This window comes from Salvelinus namaycush, chromosome 1 (genome assembly GCF_016432855.1).
Source record: "Salvelinus namaycush isolate Seneca chromosome 1, SaNama_1.0, whole genome shotgun sequence".
NCBI lineage: Eukaryota > Metazoa > Chordata > Actinopteri > Salmoniformes > Salmonidae > Salvelinus > Salvelinus namaycush.
This window is the reverse complement of record NC_052307.1, coordinates 33708524-33721505: the sequence shown is the minus strand read 5'-3', so window position 1 is coordinate 33721505 and position 12982 is coordinate 33708524. Positions and strand designations below refer to the sequence as shown.

At 41.9% G+C, this 12982-nt stretch overlaps 1 protein-coding gene across 1 annotated transcript; it reads right to left on the bottom strand.

Annotated features, from left to right (window-relative positions):
- Window positions 1-993: 993 nt before the first annotated feature.
- On the bottom strand, window positions 994-12425 carry LOC120038950 (AP-3 complex subunit mu-2-like). The gene is made up of 9 exons (XM_038984516.1): window positions 12335-12425; window positions 11562-11839; window positions 10005-10176; window positions 9586-9723; window positions 9362-9447; window positions 5946-6079; window positions 3656-3863; window positions 3287-3431; window positions 994-2530 (listed from the first exon to the last, which is right to left on the bottom strand). Exons 2-9 carry the CDS (start codon window positions 11832-11834, stop codon window positions 2430-2432), a joined length of 1257 nt encoding a protein of 418 aa, XP_038840444.1. The 5' UTR covers window positions 11835-11839; window positions 12335-12425; the 3' UTR covers window positions 994-2429.
- Window positions 12426-12982: the final 557 nt, after the last annotated feature.

Genomic DNA, 12982 nt, shown 5'->3' with positions numbered 1-12982 from the left:
AACAGATACATAAATCTGTTAAGGCATGTGTGAAGTCACCCACATTCAATACTGGAGTTTATCAGTGGGCCCAATGTGTATTTGACTAATTGCTTTACTGATGAGATACTACTCACTTTCATTTGGTGGAATACACATCCAGATTTATTTCGACAACAAGCTGTTAGGCTATTTGGAAAGGCTGATGGCCATAGAAAGGAAATAGAGAAATATCTCAAGAGATAGGATACATACCACGTTTGACGGGTGGGTCTTTAAATCCCTCGATTTTTTTTACCTTAGATAAAGTTTATAAAAATAAAACAGCATAAACTCCCCCTTCAAAGGCAAAGCAAAAGTCTAGATATTATTATTGAAAAGTTGTTCGAATGTGAATTATAATAATGAGAAAAATGCAAGAAATTGCAGTGGAACAGTAACATAAAAAGCAACTCAACTCCCAGAATAAAAACAAAACGTAGCCAATAAACTTTGAGAAAATGCGCGATTCTTTTACACAGTTTTTCACTTAGTGACTCGTTGAAGGTCCGAGGTCTGGTTAGAGTTAGAAGACGAAGAAAATAATAGCAGAAAACGTTGTGGAGCGGTTAAAGTGATCAGCAAATTACGGAGTGGAGTTCGATACACACAGTGGAACAACAGAGTTAACGCTTCTCCCCATGACGTCATTCTCATCTCAGACAGTACACATTTTTACGTTTTACACACAAACCCTCAATAAAATTAAAACATGAAATGGCATTAGTCAAATCATGGGATTATTTTTTAGACGGTAAGAAAACAAATATGAGATGGGCTATGTCCTCCTAATCAAAATTATGAAAATTGGTATTTGCATTGATGTCATTTTCCACATAATAGTAACTGGTGTGGGCTATTTGTCAAACTGTTAAGTTTGGAATATCTGTGGAATTCAAAGATCGAATAATTTGAGAGGAATGTTCATTGTAGCCTACCCATGATGTGGGGTAGAAAAGAAGCACAATCCACAACATTTGTTTACCATTTAGTTCATCAAACCAAAAACATTAAAACCTCCCATACATCTTCATTAATGGCCTCTCATAATACTCAAGATATCATGACAGAAATGTGTTTGAAGTTACAGACATGTAGAAACATGTGGCTCTTTAAGTTGGTAACAGCCAGATCTACACCGACTACATTGTAGTAGTTTCAAAGTATCCACTAACTGAGAGGACCAAAATTAACCCGATAATTCAGGGTATATCATATCAATTCTGAAATCTTTAATATCATACCATTGTAAAACTCAACTTGAATTAATTTGACAGACACACAAACAAAAGCTGTAAACACAAACCTTTAACATTCTTGATAGGGAAACCCATCGTTATCATCAAACTGTAGTATGTCAGTCAGTATAGAGAACATACCTACAAAGAGAATTCACTATAGAGTAATAAAGATAAATCTGTGCTGTATTATATAATAGGGCTATACAGTATAGGATTGTGCTTGGATCAGGATTCAGTCCCTGATCAATCATTGGTCAATAAATAAGAATTAAAAAAAGGTAATCAAGAGGGATTAAGGTGGACAAAACTTCAGGTAGACCACAGCAAAGTGCTCAACATGACACCTTACATGATATAAAGGAGAGAAAAGCAGTAACATATCACCCGCATAATACAACCGTTAGATTTGATATGGAAGGACATAGTTATACATACAGTATTAACTGATGATAGAACAATGCATATGGTTGTGCATAATTCAGGGGAAGGGATTTCATGTCACATTCTCAAACTCTAATGTGTTGACTTCAGCGTTGATGACAGACAGGCAAATACATAAATATGGTTCGGAGGACTGAGAAGAAAAATTCAGGAAACGGGGAGTTTTGGAATAAGTGAGGGTAGAAAATACCAAGGGGACCGAGGAATAACATAGGAATGTAATAGAAGTAGCACCAGGAGTGTTTCCTGGCCATGTGACCTGACAAGAAAAAACTCTGGGCAATGTTGATTATAAGGATTGGATTGAAGCACGAGAAAAGGGGTACTAGCAGTAGACAGTAGTTACACATCTGAGGGAAGCACATAAACCGTTTTGCCTGCCATTCTCACTCATAAGACGAACTCAAAGGATAGCAAAGAGCTTGGAAAGAGAACCATAAATGACACAACCATTTTAGGCCTGCTACAAAAGCCGTAGCTACGTTGAGACTGGTAACCTCTCAACTAACACATGACTGTGCAAACAACTCCATTAAAAACAGGATTTTGTGTGTCATGTCACACATTCTGTAGTAGTTCAGTTAGACAGCAGAGCCCCTAGTTTGTGAGGACAAATCCTGAAATGCATTTACACAGGGAATGTATCATACCCCCCCCCCCCATTCTGAAACCACCTCCTATCTGTTGTACAGTAGTGGTGCAGAGGCCAGAGAGTGGCGAGCCAAGCCTCTATGTCCGGACCTGGAATTTGCCAGCTTTGGTCATGTACTTGATGCCTTTGAATGGTTTGTACTTCTCCCCGTACATATCCAACCGATTCACCTTCAGTCCTAGAGAAGAACAAGGAAATTAAAAAAGGAGAAAAGGTGTCACATTGCTATTCAAAATGGATTTCTACAGAAAGTCACATAAAACGTTGATTTGGTCACTGCAAGGGTCATAAGATACATGTAAACCCCTTTTGGAAACAGATACAAACCTCTCTGAGGATCAGATAGATTAAATAGAGATTGAGTAGAGATTGAGTATCTTGTTTCCATCTAATGGGAAAAGGTGTCACTGAATGAGCTGTGTGGATGTCATGTGATTGTCTGCCGAGCATGCTTCGTAATATGGAGTTAGTAGATTAATAAGATCTGGTCTAGGGTTAAATATTTATTTACTCCCTGAAATGATTATGGGTCAAGTAAACTGATACTAAATCAGCTGCTAAGTGGCAACTTCTACTCTAGAGTGTAATAACCGATTATGATAAAGGTGTGTGTATAATACTAATCATTTGGGGGGGGGGGGGGGGGGGGGGGGGGGGGTGCTTATATTCGTCTGTTAAACACAATTGTGTAATGTATATTTTTTTGTTGCATATACCAACTTCCACTGAGACACCTGCGGGGAGCGGGGTCACGGCCAGGGTCACCATTGTACAGCCCCCCTGGAGCAATTAGGATTAAGTGCCTTGCTCAAGGGCACAGCAAATTATTTTTTACCTTGTCAGCTCCAGTATTCGAACCAGCAACCTTTCGGGTTACTGGCCCAACACTAACCTCGAAGCTACCTGTGTGTGTGTGTGTGTGTGTTTGTTTTACCAGAGAGGGCCGACTGTTGGATCTTGAACTGGATGTTGATAGTGGGGTTCTCGTCTGGCTTGGTGGCCCCTGCCTGCAGGCTCATAGAGCCCTTTAGACTAGGCAGCTTCTGAGGGTTGATCTTACCCACGTCCCACGACAGGAGCTGCATAGGGACAACACAGTATCCTCACACTGTTATTACCACACATAGGGAGAAGGGTATAATTATGAATACACAGAGGTGGGTGGGGGGAGAAATCAACCATTCCATGGGATGTATGACTACATACCCTTATGTAAGTTTACAGCATACACCACCAACTGGTCGGGTAAATCCATATCTGCACACACGCACACATACATGCACTCCCTTCCCCACCGCCTTACCTTAGTGACAGGGTCGAAGGTGTATGTCCCCTGGGTGGGGTTGAGGTTGGTGTTGAGAACTCCGCGGGGCAGCTGGCTGCTGACCAGAACAGCCTCTACTCCCTTCCCCATGGTCTGCTTGGGGCCCAGGGTCAGCTCAAAGTGGCCCTGAGAACTACCCTCCCTGAACGTGATGTTGTGCTTGACGTACACCGGGATGGCCACCAGACTGAGGGGCAGACACAGAATGTCAGAAGGACACAGGTAGGACAGACACCGAGACAAAAACATGCCAGAGCACACTGAACACAAAGTGTGCGAGTGACTAGTACTAAATAAAACAAGTGAATCATTTGCTGCTCGGATGTCAGTTTGTTATTACAACTTTTAAAAATGTGAAACTTCTTACTAAAAATGTGGGAATACAAATGTAAAATGTCAGGGTCATACTGGCGTTGGTGCCAAATATTGTGCCTGGGTTTTCCCGAGCAAAACCAGAAGGGATAATGATCCAATCTATACCAAGACACGTACAGTACTGCACTACATTCCTAAAACTATACTACTTAAATCTAATGCTTTGTCAAATGGATGTTTTGAGAATAAAAACATCCATTTAATAATTAATGTAAACATTCAACCAAACACAGGTCTTCATCTAGCTAACACTTTAAAACAACTCTAGTTTTGGGTCGAGTCACAACTACAATGTCAATTTACTTTGAAATACCTTGCTGACCTTAATGGGTGGAGACTAAAATTAAGACAATGACAAGAAAAAGTAAACATTCAGAAACTGGGAAGCAAGCAGACGTGTGTGTTATGCCTTAAGCACATGCACGACATGGCCAAGAGTATGTGGACACCCCTTCAAATTAGTGGATTTGGCTATTTCAGCCACAACAGATGCTGACAGGTGTATAAAATTGAGCACACAGCAATGCAACCTCCATTGACAAACATTGGCAGTAGAATGGCCCGTACTGAAGAGCTCAGAAACTTTCAATGTGGCACCATCATAGGATGCCAACTTTCCAACAAGTCAGTTTGACAAATTTCTGCCCTGCTAGAGCTGCCCTGGTCAACTGTAAGTGCTGTTATTGTGTAGCGGAAACGTCTAGGAGCAACAACGGCTCAGCTGCGAAGTGGTAGGGCACACAAGCTCACAGAATGAGACCACCGAGTACTGAAATGCATAAAAATCATCTATCCTCAGTTGCAACACTCACTACCGAGATCCAAATTGCCTCTGGAAGCAACATCAGCACAATAACTGTTCATCAGGAGCTTCATGAAATGGATTTCCATGGCCGTGCAGCCGCACATAAGCATAAGATCACCATGCGCAATGCCAAGCGTTGGTTGGAGTGGTGTAAAGCTCACCGACATTGGACTCTGGAGCAGTGGAAACGCTTCACCATCTGGCAGTCCGATGGACGAATCTGGGTTTGGTGGATGCCAGGAGAACGCTACCTGTTCGAATGCATAGTGCCAACAAAAGTTTGGTGGAGGAGGAAAAATGGTCTGGGGCCGTTTTTCATGGTTCGGGTTAGGCCCCTTAGTTCCAGTGAAGTGAAATCTTAGCGCTACTGCATACAATGACATTCTAGACGATATTGTGCCTCCAACTTTGTTGCAACAGCATTACTTGCCCAAGTGCAGGAAGCGAGGTCCATACAGAAATGGTTTGTTGAGATCGGTGTGGAAGAACAACTGGGTCATGCAGCAAGACAATGATCCAAGACACACAATCAAGTCAACATGAAAATGGTTCAGAAGCAACAAATTTGAAGTTTTGGAATGGCCTAGTCAAAGTCCAGACATAATCCAATTGAGATGATGTGGCAGGACTTGAAACGAGCAGTTCATGCTTGAAAACCCACAAATGTCAATGAGTTAAAGAAGTTAACTCAGCGACAAGAGTGGGCAAAAAGTCCTCCACAGCAATGTGAGACTGATCAACTACTACAGGAGGCATTTGGTTGCAGTCATTGCAGCTAAAGGTGGCACAACCAGTTATTGAGTGTAAGGCGCAATTACTTTTTCACACAAGGGAATTGGATTTTGCATAACTTTGTTAATTAAATAAGTATCTTTGTTTTGTTATTTGTAAACTTAGGTTCCATTTACCTAATATTAGGTTTTGGTTGAAGATCTGATAACATCCAGTATAAAAAGATATGCATAAATAGAGAAAATCAGAAACCGGACAAATACTTTGTCAAGGCACTGTATGTGGTATAATACTGTAAAGCCAGCGTAAAGCCTGAGAAAACAGAGCAGAAGACTAGAGGAGAACAGAGCTACTGACTTCTGGGAGCTGACGTGGTAGGAGAGCAGCCGGAAGTTTCCATCTGGGGGGATGAAGGAGAGGATCCTCTCCGCTTCCCAGCGCTTGAACCTCACACACGGGTGGAAGCTCACATCATCCAGCAGACGAGGGTTCTGTGACAGGATCAAACAGGGGTATCAAGACAGAGAGAAAGAGAGTGGGAGTGACAGAAACAGATAGGACCATTTTGACACCGTTAACTTCAGTATGTCATACGGAGAGGCAGAGAGTGAACGGCTATTTGCAGGGGACAGGATTGGAGATAAACGATTGGCTAGAGCGGATCCGTTTCACCAGCCCATTCAATCTGTCCAGCGGGAGGTTTGAGTAAAAAAAAAGTATAATACAAAAAATTCAAATAAATATATAGTACCAGTCAAAAGTTTGGACACACCTACTCATTGCTCAGCATATGTGGGAACTCCTTCAAGACTGTTGGAAAAGCATTTCTCATGAAGCTGGTTGAGAATGCCAAGAGTGTGCAAAGCTGTCATCAAGGCAAAGGGTGGCGACTTTGAAGAATCTCAAATCTATTTTGATTTGTTTAACACTTTTTTTGGTTACTACATTATTCCATGTGTTATTTCATAGTTTTGATGTCTTCACTATTATTCTACAATGTAGAAAATAGTCAAAATAAAGAAAAACCCTTGAATGAGTAGGTCTCCCCAAACTTTTGACTGGTACTGTACATACATTCACACTCCTCTGCGTATTTATTTTGACTTCTACATTAATATGGATGCTACCATGACTACGGATATTCATGAACAAATCCTGAATAACTACGAGTGAGAAAGTTAGAGGCATAAATAACCCGCCCCCCCAAACAAAATGCTAACCTCTGCTGTTATTGGCTGGTAATGGTAGGAGGTTAAGGACATGATACACTATATATACAAAGTATAAAATCAAGCACACAGCCATGCAATCTCCATAGACAAACATTGGTAGTAGAATTGCCTTACTGGAGAGCTCAACGACATTCAATGTGGCACCGTCATGGGACGTCACCTTTCCCACAAGTCAGTTCTTAAAATTACTGCCCTGTTAGAGCTGCCACAGTCAACTGTGTGTGCTGTTATTGTGAAGTGTGAAAGTCTAGGAGCAACAACGGCTCAACTGCGAAGTGGCAGGCCACACGAGCTCACAGAACAGGACCGCAGAGTGCTGAAGCGCATAAAAATTGTTTGTCCTCGGTTGCAACACTAACTACTTGGTTCCAAACTGCCTCTGGAAGCAACGTCAGCACAAGAACTGTTCGTCGGGAGCTTCATGAAATTGGCTTCCAATTCCGAGCAGCCACACACAAGCCGAAGATCACCATGCGCAATGCCAAGCATCGGCTGGAGGGGTGTAAAGCTCGCCTCCATTGGACTCTGAAGCAGTGTAAACGTGTTCTCTGGAGTGATGAATCACGCTTCACCATCTGGCAGTCTGACAGACGAATCAGACTGCGAGCCTGGCCTAAGCGCTCAACATCAGTGCCCGACCTCACTAATGCTTTTGTGGCTGAATGGAAGCAAGTCCCCGCATTTAGTGGAAAGCCTTCCCAGAAGAGGAATCTCAAATCTATTTTGATTTGTTTAACACTTTTTTGGTTACTACATTATTCCATGTGTTATTTCATAGTTTTGATGTCTTCACTATTATTCTACAATGTAGAAAATAGTCAAAATAAAGAAAAACCCTTGAATGAGTAGGTCTCCCCATAGCAGCAAAAGGGGGGGGGGGCAACTCCATATTAATGTCCATTATTTTGGAATGAAATGTTCAGCAAGCATTTTGTCATGTAGTATATTTGTGCATCTGTACTTTCCACTGATCATTAAACATGATTCATTCAGAATTATCCGTAATCATGGTAGCATAATGTAAAGTATCCAGAAATATATTCTAATCAAATTTGTATTTTTTTAGTTTTATATGACATCCAAATTGGTAGTTACAGTCTTGTCCCATCGCTGCAACTCCCGTACGGACTAAGGAGAGGCGAAGATCGAGAGCCATGCGTCCTCCAAAACACGACCCTGCCAAGCCGCACTGCTTCTTGACACACTGCTCGCTTAACCCAGAAGCCAGCCGCACCAATGTGTCAGAGAAAACACAGTACAACTGGCAACCGTGTCAGCGTGCATGCGCCGAATCCTCCCCTAACCCGGACGATGCTGGGCCAATTGTGCGCCCCATCATGGGTCTCCTGGTCGTGGCCGGCCTCGACACAGCCCGGGATCGAACCCGGGTCTGCAGTGACTCCTCACCAATAGACCACTGCTCCACTCAGGAGGCCCAAGATATTCTATTCGTATTTACAATAAAAGTGACTACAAAATGACAATATCATTTACCATTCATTTCTATTGGGCACAACACATCCTAAAAAATAAGTGAATTTGTCCAAATACTGATGACATCTTCAAAATGGGGACTAGATACAAAGTGCATTCCTTTCTAAAATGGTAAAACAGGTATGAAAATAACCCTATAAAAAAAGGTGACATTCTGTACTGTCGCCTCATAAATCATTTGATCTGAAATACAAAATTATGGCGTGTAGAGACAAATTTAAATATTATTTGTGGTAAAAAAAATAAACTCTTGAACGTCTTAAATTATACTGAACAAAAACGCAACAATTACAACGATTTTACTGAGTTACAGTTCATATAAGGAAATCAGTCAACTGAAATCAATTCATTAGGCCCTCCTCTATGGATTTCACATGACTGGGCAGGGGTGCTGCCATGGGTAGGACTGGGAGGGCATAGGCCCACTCACTTGGGAGCCAGGCCCAGCTAATTAGAATGAGCTTTTACCCACAAGAAGGGATATCTTACGGACAGAAATACTCCTCAGTTTCATCAGCTGTCCGGGTGGCTGGTCTCAGACAATCGCGCAGGTGAAGAAGCCGGATGTGGAGGTCCTGGGCTGGCTTGGTTACATGTGGTCTGCGGTTGTGAGGTCGGTTGGACGTACTGCCAAATTCTCTAAAATTATGTTGGAGGCGGCTTATGGTAGAGAAATGACCATTAAATTATCTGGGAACAGCTCTGGTGGTCATTCCTGCAGGCAGCATGCCAATTGCACGTTCCCTCAAAACTTGAGACATCTGTGGCATTGTGTTTGGTGACAGAACTGCACATTTTAGAGTGGCCTTTTTTATTTCAGCTCATGAAACCATGGACCAACACTTTACATGGTGCATTTTCTATATTTTTGCTCAGTACAGATAGAAAGCATGCAAAAATTATAATGGACCTATATTTTAAAATAACTGCAATTTTTCTGGCCGGTAATGCATTTGACGAAACTGAATTTTGAAATCACGATGTTGCCCTCGAGACAAAATGATTGCCCACCCCTGGGCTAGAGAGACAGAGAAAGAGAGGACTCACCATGAATGAGAGAGTGAGGTCAGGCATGCCTGTCAGTTTCACACAGGCATCAATCACCCCTTGGATCTCTGCTGTGATAGTGGATCCTAACAGTGTGTGAGAGAAACAGAGAGAGATGGAGAAAGAGAACGACTCAATCAGAAAGTCAAATTCTGTGTTTGTTATTTTTAATGGGTCAGGATAGATTTACAGGAGAGCATGATGGGGCAGTATGCCTACCATACCTGATTTATCGATTATGGCATCAATCTCCTCCACTACATCAAAGTAGGCCTCGTTGTTGGTGTACTTCACTCCAGTGCGTCGCCATGGCACCACAGACAACTGGCCAGTAGGGAGCTGCTCCCCTACATTGGTACTGCCTACAAACAACAGAACAGTCAAATATAATGACACACAAACAGGATGTACACATTCAGATAGTTGTGTACAGTGACATGGGTCTAGATGCAAAGTTTAAAAACAATTCATAGCCAACGCCCACTGCCAATAATCTGTAAATAAATAGAACTATTGATGAACACATGTCAGTTTTTCCTGGTCAAGTTGCGTTGTGTAATACTAGGGTGTTGATGTTGTTATGGTCAGGAAAAAGTGATGACATAGTAACTGTGCAGAGGCAAACTTGTTCATCTTCAGGTACCTGTGATGGTGTTGACCACTGTGCGCAGGATGGTGGGCGGCTTGATGAGCTCTTTGAGGATATTGGACTCTGTGGCCAGGGGGAAACCATTGTCCAGCATCTCCTCTAGTAGCTCATATACTACCACCACATTGTCCTTGATCGCTGCCTCCGTGCACACCCCAAAGTAGTCCTGACAACAGGGAGGGAGGGAGTGAGAGGCCAGGGGAGGGAGGGATCAGTTGAGGGAATGGAGAGTGAGAAGAGCTTTTTAACAAAATGACTTACAACATTTTAAAAAGTAACACTTGGTAACTTAACAATAAGACAATCAGTAACTCACAGAAACAGATAGATTACATTGCAAGGTAGACTTAGGGTGCATTTGTAAATTCCCTCTGGCCATCTACTCCGATTTCAAAGCACTCTCGTTTGAGTGTGCCAGAGCGCAGAATAACTGATGCATTTACGAACGCTCAACACCTGTTGAATATATGGCCGGTATCAGTAAACATCGGCAAAAAGCGTAATTAAATTTTTGCCAGCAGCACAGTTAGTCACCAAAGCTCTGGATAACATGAAAACAGCCTAACCAGCTCTGCTCGGGTGAGAGAATTGGTCAGAGTGAGGTGTTCTCTCATTTATGTCTGGAAGTAGCTAGCTAACTTTAGTCAGTTAACTACGGGATCGGTGTCCCTAACCCGGGCCAGTTGTTGCTCAATTTGCGATAATGTGACTAGAATGACGATGTAAACAGCTAATTCCAGGACATAGACATGTTTAATATGGGCAGAAAGATTAAATTCTTGTTAATCTAACTGCAGTATCCAATTTACAGTAGCTATTAGAGCAAAATAAATACAATGCTATTGTTTGAGGATAGTGCACAACAACAAAACACTTTTATCACGACAACTGGTTTGATACATTCACCTCTGAAGTTAAATAATGTACTTACATTCTTGCTCTGATTTGTCATCCTGAGGGTCCCAGAGATAAAATGAAACAGTTTTGCTTGATAAAATAGATTTTTATATTTAAATGTAGTAACTGGGTTCTACAGTTTGACCCCCCCACCCACCAAAAACTTTTCGCACACATTGCTGCCATCTTGTGGACAACATCTAAATTACACCTAGAATTATATCCCAATGTATGGCCTTTCTCTTGCATTTCAAAGATGATTGAACAAAAACAAAAAAAATAGAAATGTTTTTTTTGGTTTGTATTATCTTTTACCAGATCTAATGTGTTATATTCTACTACATTAATTTCACATTTCCACAAGTGTTTCCTTCCACAAGTGTTTCCTTTCAAATGGCATCAAGAATATGCATATCCTTGCTTCAGGTACTGAGCTACAGGCAGATTTGGGAATGTCATTTTAGGTGAAAATTGAAAAAAGTGTTGAGAGCAAAAGGCTCTGAATTTACAAACTGACAACTCCGAATTTACAAACGCCATGAGCACATGGAGCGCACTTGGTACTCCAGAGTGAATTTAAGAACGCACCACGGTGATTAACAACCTGAACATGTGAAAGTGAATGGACGAAAAGTAAGTATACCAAGTACAAACCTGGAATGTATCCACCACCCTGTGTAAGAACTCAATGACAAAGAGCGGCGGCACCTCGCTCTGGATAACTGCCACAAAGTAAATGCGGTGCCTTAGCACACTGATTAGGTAGTGGTGGGGGGTCGGGATGACTGGGGGCACGTTCTCCGGCTCGCTGGCGCGCTCTTGCGCCTCGAAAAAGTAGTCGCACACGGAGCGGCTCACAACGCTCTTCCAGTGCTTCTCCAGGAAAATGTCCCCCGAGGAGTTCACGAGGAACAGGCTGTGGATCATTTTGGCTGGAGGGTGAGACAGAAAAATAACAAATATTTAGCTAGCGACTCTAAAACGATTCTAGCGATACCATCCATGCAGTTGGAATACAATATAATTTGAGTTACACAGAACCTGTGGTACTCTCAATATAGACATACATCTATGATGAGTGACAATGTAACGTTAACTTGTGAAGTGGAGAAAGGGATAGGACAGGTCACAGGCGACACCATTTCATTAAATATTCGGCTGTGTTATCAGGTTCCGCCGTGGGCGGCCGTAATATCAGTAGGCATGCACACGAACCTGTTAAAGAAGATGACTACAGATGATGATAATATATGGTATTTTACTGGAAGATAGGCCTGCCTCTGTATTCTTACAACATTCCCTCCTCACAGTTGTCTTGTGACAGCAGGCGAGCGCCGTCATACAGCGATGGTGAAAACGGAATTATTCATGGCTTGCGCTCAATATTTTAGTGCTATTCCTTATATTTATAGCGTGTAATTACTTACCGGTGTCAATCTATTGGTATTTTCGTCTCGCTTTCGCCTTTTTTCAATGAAAGATTAGAGAAGGCCGTCGCTTGTTCTCAGTTAGCTGGCATGAATGACGAGAAATCTGACACCAGACAGGACCAATCGGAGACGAAAAAAAGCAATTATGCCCTCCTCTCCCAAATAGTGATTGGTCCATAGTGCGGAGGTTCGTGCCTGTCAGTACCACTCGGAACTCAATTGTAATTGGACAACGCCCAGTAAACATAGGCTGAACATGCACCTTGATTGGCTAAACGGCACCGTCGTGTCTGACATTTTGTGTCAAGACATCGTCCACGGATCATATCAGATTTCATTTTGTGGATACATTTTGTGGATACAAAATAGATATATTTCCAATGAATAGAATGTAATGGAAAATAATTTACTTGGTTACATTGAAACCACCATGTATCAAATCTATCAAACCCATAGCCCCTGGGAGGGGTAAAATATATATATTTTTAAAGTGTAGGCTATTTGAATATACATGTTTATATAATTTACATAATTGGCACGTACATACTGTATGTGAAATGTAGATACTGTTAAATCAGAATATAATTGGTCCCTTTGATAGTGTTTTCCATATGTGAGTCTGTAAATATGATAAATTGGATAATG